The following is a 20,917-nucleotide window of genomic DNA, read 5'->3' as shown; positions in this document are numbered from 1 at the left end:
GGTTTTGAATTTTTTTGTATAAAGTTTAATATTTGTTTTTATTGTTGCTTACTACAGGCGTATAGGAAGCTCAGAGTCACGCTACAGTTTTAAGTTAGTCCCGTCTTGTCTGTGTGTTAAATAAAGGTTTAAATCAATTATCGAATGAATATTTATAAATTTTAAGTAAATGTATATGGTTTAGGCAGGTTAAGTTGAGATAGGGGCTTATCACTTATTTGGCAGTTTATCGAAACCTTTTATTGAATGGTAATTCGTTGGGTTTTACCTTAGCCCAATAACACTTCTGCTTACAAACATTGGTTAAAAATTGTCAAAATATAGTGGAATAAAACCTTTATTATTGTGATTTATTGCGTACTGAACATAAAAATACTTTATTCCCAATCTGTTGTTTATAAATTACACTAAATGTAGATCTTAGTTATTTGTTGTTATGGTACATTAATATTTTTGATGAACTTTTAATTTTGCAGTTAAAGGACAGATAAGATCAGTTAGTCTCGTAAATTTGATGGTCGATAATTGAATAATGTAGATTACATTTTACTAAGCATTGACAATGGTGAAAGTGGAATACAATAATGCAGATTACAGAAGTCCTGATGTAAATATCGTGAACGGAAGTAATCAGAGCAACGATGCAATGATGGATTCTCATCCGCATGATGCAACTCAAAAATCAAAAAAAGGTTTCAAATAAAAAAAAACTATTTTCTAGATTATTTTTTGACTACATACTTAAAAACAATAATATGATAGTTTGATTTTGAAATTTAAAAAAAATAAATAAAAAAAAAATATTAAAAAATAAGCAATTTACTAAAATTATTTTAAAATCAAATTTTCAGGTGAATTGCCGCTGTGGTTTGAAAGGGCAAAACCAAGCAAAGTAAAAATAACGATGGATTCAAAAATTCTCGAGGATCAATACAAACTATCTAGTCTGCCTCAAGTCAGGTAAAACAATTCTGTTTATATATTCAACTTGTATATATATTGTTAATGTATTGGATTTTTAACAACTATTAGTATTGCTATCAAAGTCAATATTTCATTAGGCTAAGTGGACATTGATCATTCATTAAATTGTTTTGTATTTTCAAAGAAACAAAATTTAAAAATAAAAAGAATCATATTTTAAAATATTACCGCTTTAAAATTAGCCTACCAATAAAAAAGGAGGGTATAGGCTATAATAGTGATTTTGTTCATGCATTTAAATAGCCTACCCAATTAAATATTATTATTAACTATTAAGATTATTAAAATTATAAACATTTTTTTAAATTATCTAAAATTTAATTTTGATTGCAGAACTCTTCTCTGGCAGTCTTTGGTGTTTGTTTGTCTATCTTGTATTTGTTGGATCATTTTCTTTGTTGTAAATCGCAATAATTTGTGGTGGATTGGAAGCTCCTTATGGAGCGTAGTACTTGCAATATTCTGTGTCGTGTTTTTGGTGTTAATAAAAAGGTAAGCAAAACACTAAATATTTGTTGATATCACAATGTCAAATGAGGCTTTTAAATTTTCCCATTTTTTATACAAAATTGTAAATTTTTAAGATATAAATAAGTCAATTGCACTTTTTTTGACATTGTCATCCTTATTTTTTTATTATGATGCATGTTTTGTTTTTATTACAATTTAAGATTAGTAGGTACCATAACAATGCATAGCCCAACTGATTTTCTCGTTAAGTACTGTATATCATACTAACCTTTTGCAAAAAGCCCCCCTTTTTTTTTTGTACTATAAATACTTGGTAGGTAATAGGAGAACTTTTCAGGTCAACTGAATTAGATTTGAATACCAAACCATTTTTTAGCTTCTAACTGTTGTCGTTTGCCCTTTTGGTATTAAGCTGTTATCATTAAATATTAATGGAAGGTATTGCATAATGGATGTTCAAAATTTGTTTCAATCAGTCTAGGTAGGGATTTAAATATCATGTACAGATCAATATTGGTCGATCTACTTTGCTTGGTAATGAGTTGTAATGGCCTCAAGATTTTAATTGTCATTTAAAATTGCCATTTTAAAAGCTTATGACAAATATTGAATAAGTTCAATTTAAGTGTTTTCGCATAGGGGCCTATGCATAATTCATTACACATATTTAAATTAATATTCCGAAAAATTTGGGCACTTACCTTTACATTTTTTCACTTATAGATGTGATCAACTGTCTGATACAGTTGCAGTGAAACACATATTTAATATCTCAATTGCCTTTTTGGTTCTGTTGATGGGAACGGTATTAGTGACAGCTTATCATGTTGATGTTGTGATGAGCACTGCCGCCAGTTTTTTTCTCGCCACAGAAGTTGTTCTTTTAATTTATTTGGTTTTACCGTTTTCTATTCCACTTACCTTCATGTTGGCTGCAACTTTTTCAGTTGTATTTGAGGTAAGGATTGAATTAAATAAAGTATATATAGTAAAGGTTTTTAAAAACCAGATCACTTTTGTTAAAATCTATGTTTAATTTGTAATAAAAAAATGATGTGAAGCACTAAGCATTTTTATTTAAGTTTATTTAAAAACCATTAAAAACTTATATTTTTCAAAAATAAAGATTTTTTGTTCAAGCAACTAAATTATTTTTTTTTAAATTTTAAGGTTCTTCATCATGTTGGCTTTTACAATTTTCGAGGTGACATCGGGAACTCGAGTTATATTTTATCCCACAGTCTTATCACCAGAATCACCTTGTTTATCGCTCTCCACATTATTGGAGTGCAAATTGTGGTCAATCTACAAATATTAAGACACAGCACATTCTGGAAGGTAAACAATGCAATTTTTTGGTAACTAAATTAGCCCAAATTTACAAAAAATACTAATTTATATAAAGCTTTGTAAGGTTGTTTGTTTTGTCATTAAAGTGTTGACAGGTTTAATTGTTAAAGTACTGTCCTGCTTTTAAAAAGTTGCTCTAATACATATTACTTATTTATTATTTTTATTATATATATTACATTCATAGTCTATTTAAGAGATTTTCAATTTCAGTTTAAATAATAGATAATTATTGTAAAATTGAAAATAACAAAACTCAATTAAACTTTCTGTTTAAAGTATGTTTAGCCAGTTTTGTGTACCTAATGTTTTTCTCTGATGTCATTTGTTAAAATTGAAACCAGGTTAATGTAAATTCAATTAGGCAGATTGATTTTGAACTAGTTTCTATATAAAGGTTGTTTCTATATTGAGAGCTATGAATTACTCAAGGCATTGGTTTTGTAATCCTATTTATAGAAAACATGAAATTGTCTTTTAAATCAACAAGATTGCAAAATAATAAAACAAGATATTTTACAAATTTAAGTTAAAAACAAAAGCCAATATATTATAATCTAGCTATCTGGTACTAAAGACTCGTTCTTAAAAACTTAAATTTTTGACTCCAAAAATAGCTTTTTTTTTATAAAAAGTAACCTAAAATTAGTGAGGTGTATCGGTATGTCATTTTATGGCTTATGGTTTATCTGACGCTGGTTCTGTGCTATATTTAGATAAGTTTTACTGGATACCTACAACCACGAAACAGTTTTTTATTTGGCTATAGTTAAATAAAAAGGCGTTTTTATATGCCCCATACAAAATGCATTAAATAAAATTAAAATATTTTAATTATATGTAAGTGTAACTGTTTGTTATGTTATTTCTTATCAGAAGTTTTTTTGTTTTATTTTAAGTAGGATAAAAAGTGGGTGGTGTGTTGTGTGGGATTTGTTATCTTTTTACTTAAAAGTATACCAAGCCCACGCTTGGAAAACTAACTTATATTTTAAATGACTTGAGGAATTACTTAACAAATAATCTATGGTATTTGTTGATATAAACAAATAAATTTTAAGTAAGGCCGTTTTTAGAAGGTGTAAAGTATTAATTTTTTTTTTTTCAAAACAAATGTATATTAATTTAATAGTTCCAACAATGTTATGTAACTAACTAATTTTTGGTATTTTTTATTACTTTTTTTCTCGGTAAAATTTTCTTGTTTTATAGGTATGCCAAGTTGTTCAAACTACGATTGGAAAAGGAAAAGAAAAAGATTTCAAAAATGTAATGATTGAATCTGTTATGCCGTTAAGTATTGCAAAGGAGGTTATGATTAATGATGAAGCTGCTAATGGAAACTTGTTCCGACCCTTTACCATGAAAAAGTATGTATATATATAAGACTCCATATGAAAACTTTTTGGGACTATTTTTAAACTTCATGATAATATTAATAGAAACTTATGACATCATTATTTTTTGACTCCATTATATTTTCAGTTTTGTTTTGTATTTTTTTTTTATTTTGAAATATCACAATTCACACTTTTTGAGTTAGTTTTAGTTTTGAATTGGTGTAGAAAAAACATTTATGTAAACTGTTTTTGTTGCTTAACATTATAATTTTGTGCTGGATTTGTGCAACTATATTATTATTACTACTTTATTTTTTAAATTTTTAGAATGGAAAACGTATCAATTCTCTATGCTGATATAGTTGGTTTCACTAAAATGAGTGCGAACAAAAATGCAGCAGAATTAGTCGGTCTTTTAAACGATCTTTTCGGAAGATTTGATCGTCTTTGTGTAGAGACAGGCTGTGAGAAAATTAGCACATTAGGTAAGTGAAGTAAATTAAAGACGACACACGCTAAACGAAACTTTGAATCCTAAATAAGGCTAAAATAGTTGTTTTTAGTAAATTAATAATTTATTTTAATGACAAATATTGTTTTTTTTTCTTATTTTTAAATTAAAAGTTACTAGGAGCTATTAGAAGTTGTAAGGTAAGCTGAATTTTTGATGTTGTTTTTGTTATGTAGGAGATTGTTATTATTGCGTTGCCGGCTGTCCTGAAAGTAAACCTGATCATGCTATCTGTTGTGTTGAAATGGGAATAGGTAAGATAAACAATAGGACAACTTAAATTTCTTTAAAATTTCTATTCAATAAATATACCATAGGATACTTCCAAAATTTCGCACTTAAAATTTTCTTATTTTAAGTAATCCATATACATATAAGCTTGGTAGCTGTTATGTCCAATTTTAAGGTGTAAAAATGATATTTATTTTTTTATGTTCAAGGCATGATTACTGCCATAAAAGAGTTCTGTATTGCCAACAACATCAACGTTAACATGAGGGTTGGCATACATACTGGTTATGTTCTATGTGGAATTGTGGGCACCAAAAGATACAAGGTACACTGAAGTAATCTCATTATAAGAGTTAATCCCATAAGTTAGTATTAACAGCACTTTAATGAAATGTTTACTTTAGAAGGTTGCGCATTTGAGCGCCAAGAGTTTTTTTTTAATTTTAGAATGTTTTAGTAGGCTATTAATAAGTTAATGATACCTTGAATATATATATTTTCGGATTTCTATTTTAATTTTACTTAAATTAGATTGAAACATGACTAAGCTTTAAATAAATTTAGTTGCAAAAAGATTGTTTGTAATGTCTGCAACTAAGTTTGATCTAACCTATAACATTTCTTAAAATTTCAATTTTATTTTTTTATTTTGTATTAAATTCAAGTTTTTTTAATTTATTTATTAAATAGCTACAAAGGTCTGCTTTGGTATTACTACACAATTTCAATACTAGACACACTTTTTGACCATTTTATAGTGGCATAAAAATACCTTAGAATTTGCCATTTACTTTAAGTTTACCTTATATTAGCATTGCAATTTTTTCAAAAAAAGTTATTTTATTTTTTTTATTAGTTTGATGTGTGGTCCAACGACGTGTCGCTAGCAAATGGAATGGAACAACATGGAATACCCGGCCGTATTCACATCAGTCAACAAACCCTTGACTGTTTGGGAAACAATTATTCTGTTGAGGATAGCAAACTAGAGGAAAGGGATGAAGGCTTTAAGGGTTGGTGTTTTGATTTTTAACATACTTGATCTTTTTTTAAAGATTTGTTTGGGTAAACAGCACTTTATTTTAGTCTTAGGTGTGTTTATTTTAACTTATGTATAGGCTATACTTGTTTGTGTGCTATTTTTACTACTAAATCTTTAGCATTTAGTACAGATTTTAAATAGGATTTTTAAGTGGTGAATTTTGCTTGAAAGATGTTAAACTTTTATTTTTATTAGTTTATTTAAAAAATCGGTTTCTATTTATCTATAACTTGTAGTGATTAATTTTGTTTTGATTGCAAATTATAAAAATCATGAATTAAGAGGTCAAGTTATTTTTTTCATAAAAGTTTTATTTTTGAAATTTCCAAATATATATTCAAGTAGAAATTTTTTCTTCATCATATTGATCAAAATAACCCCATGTCTGTTCTTCTTCTTGGAAAAATCATGCCTTGTTTAAAGCTTAAACATTAACTTCCTTTTTATTGTGTGTTAATGTGACATCTCATTTTGCACGAATCACTTTTCTAGAGGAAGTTATTAATATGATATATACATAGCATTATTTGTGCAATAGTCATAATATTAAAAACTATGAAATATTATTCGTAACTGCAATTATTAATTTTTTTTTAATTTTTGCTTTTATATATTTTGAATTTTAACAAAACAAATTTTTTTAAATATTAAGGGATATAAATCCAATAATTTTAGTGCTATTTATAATTGGATCTTTTTTGTTATAAAACCTTTTTTTTATTTTAATTAAGTTTGAGAAAGTGGTTATTTTAGTATTAACTTTTTCAATACACTAAATACAGTTACAGCTGAATAATTCATTAACTTGGAAGATATTTAAATATTCTTTGAAAATGTGGCTAAAATGAAAATATTTATTTTTTGCGTAAAATATTCTTTAAAAACCTTTAAAAAATTTTAAAATGGTGCAAATATATCAACAATAAATTTAACAAATTTAATTTGAAAAAATAAATATTTTTCGTGAATACTGAAATTTAATTTGAAGGTTTCTATGAAGTTTAAACTAATTTATTGACTTTTTATTTAGAAAAAACTGGAAAAACTTACCTTATCGTTCAGAGAACTGCAGAAAATAATCGGCATATTGCAGTAGAAGCAAAAGAAAATGTAAGTATCATCTAAATATGATAATACTGGTAAAATTTCAATGTTTCAATGTAATAAAAAATTAGTAATAAAAACTTAAAATTGGAAAATTTAAGATTATCGCCACATAAGATTTTTGTCTCACTAAAATAAAATTATCGTCAATCTAAGAAATTCTACGTTTCAAACAATTAATACAGTAGGTAACAATACTTTTTTAAAAAATATTTTTGATTTATTATTCAAATAATTTTTCACAGTCAAAAGCCGGAAGCCTTAAATCACTGGATCACAAGCTGTCGAGGGTAATTGAATGTTACATTTTATTTATTTTTACTTTTATTTTTATATTATTTAAAAAAAAATTAATTAAATCATTTTTTATGATAGTGCATTTGAGTTACTAAAAACAATAGTTTGCCATGTAATGAACTGAGTAACTGTAATAATAGGGGAGTAACTCTAAACTGGTTGATTGCATGTTAAAAGTAAATATTTACAAAACAAATGGATGTTATTCTAGTGTAGAAACACTGCAGTACAACTTTAATAATTACAATGGCTTACTATAAACCTTAAAAAATATTTTTTATATCTTAAATTTCGGATGGTGAAGTATGCTTAATAAGGAACTAATTAAAAATTTAGTTTTTAATAACATAATTATTGTAATGTATTGATTGCCTATGTAAATTAAGATATTAAAAATAGCTATTAAAAATATAGTAGCTTATTGATTAAACAAAATTATCTTTATTATAGTGTTATTGGTTGTTGTGTATGCTTTAGTTTTAGGGAGAATAATCTTTAAATAATAGGAATAGCAATATTTACACATTGACATTTTCTTACTTTATTGTGTTTCTATTTGTAAACCAATTTAAAGTCTAATTCTAGGGTAATTTTGAATTATATTTATTCTGACTAAAAGGTGCTTTTATATATATTTTTTTATTTGTATAAATGTTATGGCAGTTATTTTTAATTTGATATATGTATACCATGTGACCGTTTATTATATGGAAATTGAGAACATAGATGTTGTATAAAAAAAACGTTTGTTCAGGGTTCTATAAATGTCCATTGTGTGTGTTTGATATTTTTGAATGCTTTCTTGACATTGCCTTTGTGTATTGACACTTTGGTAGTACACTTTCGATTTTTGACAATAAGTTGGCTTAAATATCTTTTATAACTATGTGTATATTGTGATAAGCTTTCAAAAGGGTTACATAGCAAAACACTTAGATTTTCACATAGGTATTTAAGGGCTTTTTTATGACTTTGAAATGCAAGCTATGTTTTGCTAATATTTTACTTTTTTCGAATAAAAATTATTAAGCAAGTGATTTTCTATAAATAAAACCAGCATGTTGGATTGCCTTTTGCTTTAACAAAAACTTTAAAAAAAACATGTTTTTTAACATGTTTTTCCTATGTTTAATTACTAGAAAAAGTTGACATTTTTTTCCAAAAAATGCCACTTACTAGTTAGTGTGTATATGTTACTTTAAAATCCTGATTTTTTCACAAACAGGTTACCTCTTTTTAATTTAAAACATTTTTTATTTGTTTTTATTTATGTTATCGTTGCTTTTTTAAAAAAAAATTCTGTAAACTCTGCAATGAAATGGAATTTTATTGCCCTTATTTTTTTAAAAGAGCTGCGAATTGGGTCAATCGCCACGACAACCACTTTTGCACAATAAGGTAGGTATCTTAGGACTGAAATTTTATCCAATCAATAAAGAGATTCACCACTTTTATTAACCCAATTTAATAAAAAAAAAATTTAATATTTAAACTGTTGGTTTTGGCCTAGTGTAGAAAATTTAATCAGCAATTTATGGTTTTGATATTTTACAAATATTAAACTACCTTTTAAATGATTTGCATGAACCAGTAACAATTCTTATTAAATTTTTTTTTTTTTAATTTAATTTGAATGTTGACTACCAAAAATGTGCAATTTTTTATAGGAATTTTAAAAATTTATGTAACTATGTTAAACTAAAATTATTAATTTTTTTGTTTTTAAATTCTATAAATTCTTGCCATATTTTAAAGTTACAAAACATTTTTTTAATTGCTTTACTTTTGAACGATAACAATTGATAAAAACGTGGCATAGTCAGTTGGTAAAAAGAAAAGTAAAGTTAAGCAATTTTTTATGATAAAAGTAAAAAAATTTCTCATAACAAAAAAATTGTTAGGAAAAAATTAATAAAAATTTTTTGAATGTTGCATGGTGTTAAATTTTTGCATGTGCTTGAGATTGATTTTGCATGTTTCAGCAAAATTTGCACTAATTAGATTTAAGCAATTCCATGAATAAGAAAAAAACCTAATATTGATTTAATTGTTTTTCATCAATAATGTGCTTGAAATATCTTTTAAAAATAAATTATTGTTATTTGCTTAAGCAACTGTTTGAGTATTTGCTTTTCAGCTGTATTTTTTCCTTTAAGGTACCTATTTTCTTAAACTTAAAATATAAATTGTCTAAAGCCAAAAAGTCATTAAAAACTGTTTGTACGTTTTCGGTCAGCAAATCTATATAAACAAATCATTTTAGATGGTTAAAAATTGAAGTAGAAGGTTTATAATTATTGTGTTTGTTTGTTTGTGGTTATTGAGTTGATTTAACAAGTAGATGTGATAATAGCTTACTAAATTGAAGTTATTTTGATTTATGTTATGCTGTACTTTAACACCAGCCACAATGTCGTTACAATGTCAATTAAAAAAAAATTCAAAACATTTTTTTGTAAATTAAATCTAAAAATTATTGAACTTTAGTTTAGTAGACACTGTTTTTTTATTGTTATTTTATTGTGTGTTTTATTGATATTTTTTTTTAAATTGCAATTAGACGAGATATACAACTATGTGAATAATTTTATTTTTTTACATGACCAATCTATTTCCCATTAATTCAATATCATTTGGGTGCTGCCAACCAGATAATTAATCATACACTAATGTAGAGATATGTGTTGGTAACTAATCTGGTATTAACAAATTACTAGATCATGGATTGATTTTACTCTGAAACAATTTAATTACAATAATTAAAATTTTTTAATTCCAAAAAAAATTTTTACTTCTTTAAAGTGATTTATTTAAGTTTACAAATAAAATTGAATCAAATAATTTTAAAATGGCCCGATATTTTTATAGACCACAATTATAAATATGACATTTCTTAAAAAAATATTTATTTCTTATTGCAGAAAAGTAGACGGAGGTCAGAACAACACAAAAGTCTAAATATAAACAAATTTAACCAGGTTAGTATGGGAAATCATGGGAATAAGAATATCTAGATATGTACCCTGATATTATTCCAAACAAAAATACTTAATTAAATTATTTTTACTGAGAAAAAACAATTTTCAAAGTACCCAGAAAAAATATTTTTTTTTTGTACGTAGAATTCTAAATTTTGTTTATTAAATAAAACGGAATTTTTATTCGTGTGACATTAAACACTATTAACGTTCATTCTTTAAAATACCAGCTATTATGTTTATTTAAAAATCTGATTTTAAGGATTTTTTTTTTGGTAGGAAACTCAGCTCAAAGAATATTTGGATTTTCATGTAAGTCCACTTGCTACTCCGGGAATATTAAACAGAGTAAGACAAGATGAAGACAGGAGATTTATCGACGGGATAAAAGATGATCCGTAAGATATTTTACTTTTAAATATCAATTAAGTTAAATAGGCTATAAATATAAAGAAAATTTAAAATAAAACTTTTGTCAACTTGTAAAATTATTGCAATTTTTTTCTATCAAAATTTTGTTTTTGTTAAATTGTTAGTACAATATTATTTACTTTTAAAATCTTTTTAGTACTAAAACTAAAAAATCTATAATTCTATTTTTAGATTATTGGACCATTTATATGAAAACAAGCAAGTTAACCATCTACGGATAACATTCGACAATTTGAAAGTAGAAGAAGAATTTCAAGGTTTATGTGAGAAGGAAACAACAGAAGACGATGTCATTGGAGTCACCATTTCAACACGATACAGATTTTTTAAGGTTTTTAGTTTTTTAGACTGTTATTTGTGTATTTTAATTAGATGCCCCACCCTACAAGCTGTATTTTAACTCACTTGGCCACTTACTTTTAAAACGTTTGTTGTAATATGGTGGCAACTAACATTTGCCTGCTTTACACAATTTTTTATTTTGAAACTTTATAAGATTGGACATATACTAGTTGAGCTGTGTTAAAAAAATAGACTTTGTAATTATAAAAAGACTTACAAAAATTAAAATTTTTAAGTCTGTTTATTTTTGATATAAAGTTTAACATAATTTAGATTTTCTTTATTAAAATTGATATTAAGAAAATTATCATTCAATTTTCTTTTTATTTTTGATGTTTAAAATAAAAAGAATTGTAATATTGTTCATATTTTACTTGCGTTTTTTTAGATTTACGAATATGATATGTTTATTTTTTAGGATGTTGTGATTTCTTGTGTTCTGAGCCTCCTGATTTTTATTTCTTCAATTCCTTGGTTGGATGTTAGTGCGGCCAACATAGCAATATTCGTGGTCTTCTTTTCTATTCTGGTAATTCGATTCAGCAGCGAAAATTACATTTGACTAAAACAATAAAATACATTTGACTAAAACAATAAAAAAATTTTTTACTATTTTATTACTCAATGCACTTAGATCGAACTTGTGTAAATTATTAACAAAACTATTTTTAGGTTGTTCTAGCAATAGCATTGGGGGTTTATGTATTTCATAAAAGTGATTTAACAAAGTCTAAAATAATGTCTCTCCTCACATTTCTATCATCATGGGCATTTAGGTAAATGTTTGCAAAATAATTTAAACCTATAAATATTTGTAATAACTTTTTTTTAACTATGTTTTTTTCTTAAAACTTAACAAAAACTAAACTTTGTTTTTTTCTTGATTTTAGGCACATTTTTGGGGCATTTTTGCTTCTCATTCCAGCATTTATTTTGTTCTCGGGTTTTGCTTGTAAGGACAGCATGTTCTTTGTCAACTTTATTACGATCTCTTGTGTAGTGGTCGTCCAATTTCTTAATTATGACCAACTTTCTAACTGGATGAGGTATACTATTTATTAATTTATGTGTTTTTGTTATTTGGTTTATTATTACACCTTTAATAAAAAAATTTGGTCATAATTCTAGTTTTATTATAGGTATGTAACATATTTTTTTATTCCTAATTGAATTTTGTTATTTATTCTTAAATAAACCTTGAAAATTTAAATTTTTCTAAATTGTTTTTGGGGTTATATTTGCGAATTGTATTTCAAGTTTTTATATTTTTTAATCTACAGAAGTGTACTTGCTGCTGTAGTGCTAATCGTTGCCCTGTGTCTTATCTACACCATACCTTGTTCTTCAAGTAAGTTAAATTATATTTTAACTTTTTAATGTAAAGTTCTACTTCTTTAATTTAAATATTTAAAAAAATTTTTTCCGTTTTAGAGATCGAAAAAAGTTTTGATCTTATCCTGGTTTCTATTTTGCTGCTCATATTTGTGTGGTATATTAGTCGGCATTTTGAGGTAATATTTTTTTTTCTTTATCCTTGATGTGGAAAAGTCCAATGCGCGACTTAAACATAGAGTAACAACTGTTACTCCGACCCAGTCTCGAGTTGCCTTTAGCAGTTTGGGAAATTATAGATAATAATTGCCTGATAATTATGCTGCTGATTTAGTGCTGGCTCAGCAGGAGTACATACCGTTTATAGCGGCTTATTCGAGGGCGCTACAGCATTAGAGCAGTGGCGGTTAAACTCACAACTTCATGGTGGTGTAGCAAGTGTTCTTACCACTACACCACGCTGTCGGTTTTAAATTTACTATTTCTATTTATACCACTTAACCTTAACCTAGTCTAGTACATATCACTTTAACAAGTTTAAATGGTGTATTTTAAGATTGGCCTGAGGTAATAAATTTTGACTATATTAACTGATTTATATAATTTTTTTTAAATCTCAATATAACTTGAATGTTTTTTATTTTTGTATTATTAGTTTTTTATCCTTTTGAATTAACCGTTCCTTTTTAATTAAATGCCAACAATGTTTTCAGCTTGGATACCGTCTTGAATTTTACAGCAGTCATGAAGTTAAAATGACTGAACTTGAAATGGAGAAATTACAAAAACAAGTTCAAAAATTATTGCAAAATTTTATTCCCGAGCATGTCAAGAAGGCAATGCAGGTGAGAGCTTTAAATAAATGACAATAATAAATGAATCATGGTTTTGATGGTAATTTATTACCCCTATTTCCTGTATTGGTGTCATTTATAACCTTCTGTTGGGGTTATGGTTACTTTAAATGTAAACAAACAAAAAAGATTAGCCTTTAGAACAAAATATTGTGTTTAATTAAAATTTAGGATTTTGATTTTAAATAGTGTTATTAAAAATAATTATACTTTTTACAATTTTAATATTAAAGAATTTCTCAAAAAAATATTTCTGATATTAATATTAAAATTCTAATTTTTTTATTTTAGGACCAACCACTTTACTCTAAAACACACAAAAAAGTTGGAGTAATATTTGGAACTATTGTGAACTTTAATGAATTGTATGAGGAATCATATGAAGGGGGAATGCAATTTATTCGATATTTAAGTGAACTCATCAGTAAGTTTTTCGATATACTTCGAGATAAAATGATTGAAGAAATTTTGGAAGTCAATTTTGAGTAAAATATTTAAATACAAAAAGGCATAAAATAAACTACAAAAAAAACAAAAAAAAAACAGAATTAATATTTCTTAAATAATATTTTTTATTTAAGGCGATGTTGACGATTTGTTGAAAATCGAAAAATACAAAGACATTGAAAAAATTAAAACCATCGGAACAACATTTATGTTCGCATCAGGTAAGTTCCAACTTTTCAAAATTTTTTGACTTGTTTTTTAAAACCATTTAATGTTTTAGGTTTGAATCCCAATGCAGACCAAGAATCAACTGGTAAGGAAAGTCACCTCGCGATGCTGATGGACTTCTGTATAGCAATGCAGGTAAACTATTTAATAAAACCATTTAATTTTGTTTTAAATTTGCAATTATTTGCGATTTATAGATTATAGAAGTAAAGTGTTGTTTTGCTTTAAAAGAACTTTTTCTCAATAACTAATTTTTTTTAAACTTTATATTAAAAATATATTTTCTGAACTAAAAGCTTGGTGTTGTTTAAGTAAGTTGACACTTTTTCTTTTATAATTTATTTGGTCTTTTTTGCAAAACTGTACACCCAAAAAAGTTATTTTTGAAATCACTCAGAACACAGTCGACCACTTTAACGAGGATATGTTAAACTTTCATCTTGTTTTACGAATTGGTTTCAACCATGGAGAAGTAACAGCAGGTGTTATAGGAACGACGAAGCAACTTTATGATATCTGGGGGGATACAGTGAACACTGCAAGTAGAATGGACTCTACTGGTGTATCAGGAAGAGTACAGGTAAAATAATATAAAAAAGTTTAATAATTTTTTAAGGTAAATATTTTACAAATATATATATTAGAGTCATGTAGGGAAATATTAGTTGGGGCTGCGACCAAATTACGACAGTTAGAATCCTGGGCTATAGTTTTGTTAATGCGAACAATAAAAATAAATATATATTTTTTTTGTATATATCTTTATCCTCGATGTGGAAAAGTCGAATGCCCGACTTAAACATAGAGTAACAACGGTTACTCCGACCCAGTCTCCAGTTGCCTTTAGCAGTTTGGAATATTATAGATTATAATTGCCCAGTAATTATGCAGCTGATTAAGTGCTGGCTCAGCAGAAGTTCATGCCGTTTATAGCACCTTACGCAAGGGCGCTACAGCATGATAGCAGTGAGGATTAAACCCATGACCTCATGGTGGTGTAGCAAGTGTTCTTACCACTACACCACACTGCCGGTTTTAGTAACGTTGCATAAGAAGGTTTTAGTAACGTTGCATAAAAGGGTTTTAGTAACGTTGCATAAAATTTAGTAATGTTGCATAAAATAAAAAGATAAGACTATATTTTAATTATTATTTATCAATAACTTATCACCCTTATTTAAAATGTTGTATATAATAAACTTTAACTCCACAAAAAGGTTTCACAAGAAAGTAAGTCAGTATTAGAAAATCACTTCAACTTTGATTTCATCGGTGAGAAATTCGTCAAAGGTGAGCAAAAAAAAATTTCAAATAAAAAAAAAATCATTTTTGGAAAAATTTATAATCAAAATTTTTTAAAGGCAAGGGTATGATGAAAACATATCTGCTTGTAAGAGACGACGAAGATGAAAGAAAAATAATTCCAAATCCAAAAACTAATTACCAGCCCTTCTAAAGCATTCCTTGCTAATCTTGCTAAGTTGTAGGCCCCCTCCTACTTCTAAATGTCTTTTTATTATTGTCCACTAATTTTACTGATCCTACCATTTCTTCAATTTTTCGTTTGTTGTTTGTTTTTTAATTGCTTTTAATTATTATCAAGATATATTTTATATTATGTGTTTTGCTTCAAATTTTACTTGAAATCATGTTATTAACTATATTGCATTTTTTGTAAGTGACTTATAGTTGAATCTCAACTAACCTTTTTATTTCCTCTTGCTAAGGGTTTTGAAATTTTTTATATTGTTTTAGGTTTTAGAGTTTTTAAACTTATCAATTTTATATAGGTTTTGTATAACGAATTTTTGATATCTAACATGATGTTTAACCACTTGTGTTAACTTTAAGTTAAATGACAGTTTATATTTTCTTTATACATCATAAAATTTCAATAAGCAATAAAATTAAATTTGTCACATTTTTTTCACAAATGTTTGTGTAAAACTGTTTTGTAAATACCTTCTTAGTCGTACAGTAATCCTTAGTTGGCCGCAATGTGTATACTTCTAAGTGTTTTTGATATCAAATTGAACTAGGGTAAAATCTGTCATAACAAATATAATTTGGAGGTTTTAAATTTTTTAAAACTTCACTTTTTATGTCTCATGCAGTCTTATGTTCTCACTGCCCATGCCATTTCTTCAAATAAAGAGATATATTTGAACCACAAATCAACAACATTATAATGTTGTACACAGTCAACTTTTCCTACCCAATCTAAACCAATCATTTTAATTTTTTGCGACATATTTATTGTGTTAATTAAATTTTTTGTCTATCCGCAAAAGATATCGTAATGAAATAAACTAAACATTCTGTAACTTTAAATAAGATTAAATATGTCAACAAGCACATGTCACAGCCTTTTAATTCTACATATTGCTACCTAATCATTACCTAATTTTGTATTATATATCCTACCTAGCTTCTTTACCTTTCAGTTCCTTAAACATTCTCAGCGAAAGTTACTGATCGAATAAAGGTAGTCTCGTATTTGTTTTAGCTTATATTTTTTATCTCGTCTTGTTAAGAGTTTGCAATGTTTGTATAGCGTATCTTTGTTACTACTCTTACTAATAATAAATATTAATAAAATAGTGAAAAATTAAAATTTTGTAGTTTTAAGCAATGAAAAAAAAAATCAAGAAATCCAACTTAATTTTTTCTCCAATAAATATAGGCCTAAAATAAATTAAAAATTGAGGTTTTAGAAAAATATGCATAAATCCTTAGGAAAATGTTCTACTAATAAACACCCTTTTCAATGCTTCAACTATTTATTGACATTGTCAACATTTTAAAAATAAACAACATGAAAAATTGTTTACAATTAATAACAAAAACTATGTGAAGAATTTCAAAAATTTAACAAATTAAATTTAATTGTGTATGTGATAATGGATTTCAGTGGTAAGGCAAAACTTGAGTTGGTTTCTACATGATACTTAGCATTGAGCATTTCATTTTAAGCGAATAAACGAAATTTAAGTGAAAATGTTACATCGCTATTTAATTACAAAAACATAATTTTATACAAGTTAAAAAATAATTGACCAACGTTTGCCATTTTATAGTTGTTCTATGCTTAAAATGTTCTTTTTGTTGGCTTTATAGGCAATGCTATTTAAAAAAAAAAAAAACATTTTAAAATATTGTGAAATCAATCATAAAAACATATTTTGCTCTGTTAAAATGGCCCCTCTCAAACTTAAAAAATCGAAAACTAAAGAAAAATAAAAATGTTTGAGGGTTTTGTCAACGCAACTCAAACTACAAAACAATACACTGCTATTCCAACTTAATGCAACATGATTAAAAAAAATTAGCGAGAACAATTCCAAAACATGATTGTTAAACCAACAAGTTCATAAAGAAAATTCACCCAATAAAAATTAAGACAGTTCGTGTTTCGTCTTAAACCATTTTAGGCATTCACAGCACGATACACACAGGACATATCACGATCATCAAAACCCATCGCTTTTGTTCTTTTGTAGAGCTGCAAAAATACAAATTTTATTGTCAGTTAACTTATACACCTAAATTGCACTCATAATGCAAAGGGTTAATGTTTATATTTTACCTCATTTGCCGAAGCTGTTACTGATAGAGGTTGCTCCAAAGCATCTCCCATATTCATGGCTAGCTTCATATCCTTTTGCTGATGTTTGATTGGGAAGGTAGCTGGAAAATGGCCCTAAAACATAAATTTATTAAAACAAAGATATTTAAAAGCAAATTTATACAAAAAAAGTCTACGCATGTTTTTTTGTAAATACAATCAAAAAAAAATTTGAAACTGTTTTTAAAAAAAGTACATCCCTTAAAATTTGCAAAAAAATTTATACTAATTTGCTAAAAATCCTAGTACATCAATGCTTATAACTTTGCTTACCTCAAGAATAGCAAAGCCTTTATGCTTCACGAGTGGGCATGCTATTTCACTTATATTAAGGACATCAAGAAGAGTGTATTGATCCAGACCAGCTTTCTCAGCCAGCGATAAACCTTCAGCCAAAGAGGCCATAAATGTCCCAGTCAACATGTTTACGATAATCTTTGTGTTTGCACCTGAGCCCAGTTCACCTACAGCAAAAAATTTTAAATTAAAAAAAAATTTTTTTTTTACAGTTTTCCTGATATTAAGCCAATAGTAAGGTACAGCGCAATCAAACCTAAAAATAAAGTTTTTTTTCCCATTGTTTCAAAGCATGAGTAGCCGTCCATATACAAAGACCTATCCCCAGCTGCCAGTATAACAAGTTGACCAGATTCTGCAGTTTTTTTGCTGCCACAGACTGGGGCCTCAAGAAAACGTCCTCCTCTAACTGATATGGCCTATTAAATACAAATTATTTACCATTTGAGCAATAATTTTTGCTTTCTGGAAAAATTTGGATAGTTTTTAACATGATTTGCAAGTTACATAAAATATAGTTTAAGATTGAATGTAATTTTTACTTCTGCTATTTCTTTGGTTGTGTTCGGATCAACGGTTGACATTTCGACATAACCTTTGCCTGTACTTATTCCTTGTAGTACTCCATTATTGCCCAAAACAATCTTAAACAATGCAAAGACAATTTAAAGGGTCAAATCAGTAAACACAACTACATAAAACAAAAAAAAAATTTTGGTGAAAAAAAATTGAAATTATTTTGAACTTACATCTCGAACTGCATCAGAGTCTGACACACAAGAAAATACAATGTCACATTGTTGCATGACATCACATGGAGAATCACCTTCCTTGGCGCCTGCATCAACCAACAACTTGCACCTAAAACAAACAACATTGAGATTAAAATTAATTAAATTTTGTAAAAAGGAAAATTTTACTTAGGCTTAATTAATTTTATGACGTCAATCTTTTTGCAAATACCTTGTAGATTTTCTGTTCCACACTGTAACATTGTGACCATTTTGAATTAGGTTTATAGCCATGGGAATGCCCATAATACCAAGACCAAGAAATCCAATTCTGTTCAAATAATAATCAAGTTTCAAATTAGAAAACTAAACATTTGTTTAAAATAGGTTAAAAGTCAGGATATGGCAAAATATGATATACTTTTTATCTGTTGGAATGATCTCCTTTGAAATGAATGAAGTTGTACTATCTGCATCAGCAGTGGTGCCAGGCGAGTTATGATGTTCTTCTGTAGATAAATCTAACGAGGATCTTCTCTGCAAAAAACAAATAAATTGGGATTTTTACAAAGATTTCCTTAGCAACTCGAGCCACATACTCACTTTAAGTAAAGGCACTGTTTTGTTTAAGGGTGATAATGTTTTCCCACGAGTTAGGAGGTAATGAGACATATTCTGATGCTTCAATGTTAACTAAACATGACGGCAGTGTCTTAATATTTACCCATTGATTTATGCCAAAAATCAATCCAATTAAATGGTCAGATATCATGGTATCATATTTTGATCAACATACAGTTTAAAGATAGGTTGATATCGGGTTACATATATAGTTCAAATATGTTGTTAAAACAGGAAACAGAATGTTATTATTTGGATTTAACATATTATTAAAGTTCATGCTTTTGTTGATTATAAAAAAAACAAAAAACTAATGTTGTAAAATTTTAACTGACCTCTTCTCTTGTTGGCAAAGGAGTTTTCTTTGATTTTCTTGGCTTTCTTTTTGTCTTTAAAAATTAAAAATTCATGCATAACTTTTTTAATTAAATAAAATAATTTTGTTCACAAGGTATTAATAATTACTTGTTTTGGGGTTGTATCAATCTTGGCTCGTTTGGACAACGGTTCATCATCGCTTGCATCATCTGATTCACCTGCCGACTCTTCTTCACTTGTGTCCGGAAGTCCTTTAAAGAAATTTTTAAAAAAATACTCAGGTGCAAAAAAAATGCATCATTTTTGCCATTTTTTTCTGTAAAAACCTTTGAACAAATTTTATATTTTGAAAAAATGTGTCAAATAGATACCTTTTTCCCTTCTTTCCGATGCATGTCCAATTTCTTTTACAGCATGAATAAAACCGGCTTTCTTGCTAGCTGTTGAGTATTTTTCTTTATTCTCCTCGTAATTATGAACCAGGTCAGACTTTGTCCAGGCACTAAAGAAATAGTTTAATCTTAGAAATAGCATAAAAAACTTTTTGAAAACATCATATATTTATTATATTTTTTACATGCAACATATTTAAAAGGGGCTTACTAATCTCCAGTTCCGTAGAATCGGATAAAATACATTTCAACTTTTTTGTTGGGTTTTTTAATATCATCAGCAGGCTCTGCAATCTGTAAAAACCAAAGATTTAAAATAATTGGATACACACACTTGTTGTTTAATTTATTTGAAATTCAGATAATTACTATTCAAAATTACTTTTTGAAAACTCTTACCTTTCCTGGCCAATAAGGATATCCAGTCATTTTTGCCCTAAAATAAAATTTTACATTTAAATACTGAAATATGTATTTTAATATTCATCAGCTTAGTGAAAACACAAAAAATAATTTACAAAAAAAACAAATCCTCTTACCAAACAAAATCTCCGACTTTAAAAACACTCATGATGTTATGGTACTTTTTTAATAAAACCTACAGAATACTACACTAAAATGTAAACACAGTTAATTTCGAAAAATCAGTAGACAGATAGGAGATAGACTGAATAGAATTTAAAAAGCCTTTCTAATTGAGAAGCTTAAAATGAATGGCGCGTAACTCAAAATGGTAAAATTAGGTCACCGCGCAAAATGGCCAAATATTGGTCATAAACCTCAATTAACTCAATTTTTTAAGTTTATATTATAGTTATTACAAATTTAAACTATTTTAAGCCTACTGACATTTAACGGTTGTTTATTAATTACAATATTTTATTTACGGTTAAAAATATGTTTGTTCCGTTTTAAAATGTTTTGGAAACCCGTAACAGGAATGTTGTTTGCAATTTTGTTTACGTTTTTTTATTGATGCAAGTTTTTTAG

At 27.1% G+C, this 20,917-nt stretch overlaps 2 protein-coding genes across 3 annotated transcripts; one reads left to right on the top strand and one right to left on the bottom strand.

Moving 5' to 3' along the window:
• Window positions 1-481: 481 nt before the first annotated feature.
• LOC145740760 (adenylate cyclase type 9-like) lies at window positions 482-16,534 on the top strand. Its single transcript, XM_082558600.1, has 28 exons — window positions 482-692; window positions 852-960; window positions 1,318-1,476; window positions 2,179-2,413; window positions 2,626-2,793; window positions 4,018-4,175; window positions 4,473-4,630; window positions 4,833-4,910; window positions 5,097-5,212; window positions 5,744-5,900; window positions 6,960-7,039; window positions 7,279-7,323; window positions 8,681-8,728; window positions 10,252-10,308; window positions 10,588-10,706; window positions 10,912-11,071; window positions 11,501-11,611; window positions 11,755-11,858; window positions 11,973-12,128; window positions 12,363-12,430; window positions 12,514-12,593; window positions 13,128-13,259; window positions 13,560-13,692; window positions 13,850-13,936; window positions 13,996-14,078; window positions 14,341-14,523; window positions 15,161-15,233; window positions 15,305-16,534. Exons 1-28 carry the CDS (start codon window positions 563-565, stop codon window positions 15,397-15,399), a joined length of 3,282 nt encoding a protein of 1,093 aa, XP_082414726.1. The 5' UTR covers window positions 482-562; the 3' UTR covers window positions 15,400-16,534.
• A 176-nt stretch (window positions 16,535-16,710) lies between these two features.
• Window positions 16,711-20,604, bottom strand: LOC145751157 (uncharacterized). Of its 2 annotated transcripts, XM_082567256.1 has the most exons (15): window positions 20,467-20,604; window positions 20,327-20,363; window positions 20,139-20,221; window positions 19,907-20,037; window positions 19,683-19,786; window positions 19,553-19,606; window positions 19,200-19,289; window positions 19,018-19,133; window positions 18,829-18,927; window positions 18,615-18,726; window positions 18,408-18,509; window positions 18,122-18,284; window positions 17,842-18,032; window positions 17,530-17,643; window positions 16,711-17,445 (listed from the first exon to the last, which is right to left on the bottom strand). In XM_082567256.1, the coding sequence occupies exons 1-15, from the start codon at window positions 20,496-20,498 to the stop codon at window positions 17,371-17,373; spliced, it is 1,503 nt and encodes a 500-aa protein (XP_082423382.1). In that variant the 5' UTR covers window positions 20,499-20,604; the 3' UTR covers window positions 16,711-17,370. The 2 variants fall into 2 exon arrangements, with proteins under 2 accessions (XP_082423382.1, XP_082423391.1); XM_082567265.1 differs by lacking the exon at window positions 19,200-19,289.
• Window positions 20,605-20,917: the final 313 nt, after the last annotated feature.

Source organism: Corella eumyota, chromosome 1 (assembly GCF_963082875.1).
Source record: "Corella eumyota chromosome 1, kaCorEumy4.1, whole genome shotgun sequence".
NCBI classification, from domain to species: Eukaryota; Metazoa; Chordata; class Ascidiacea; order Phlebobranchia; family Corellidae; genus Corella; species Corella eumyota.
The sequence above is the reverse complement of the archived record's forward strand: the minus strand, read 5'-3'. Positions and strand labels throughout refer to the sequence as shown.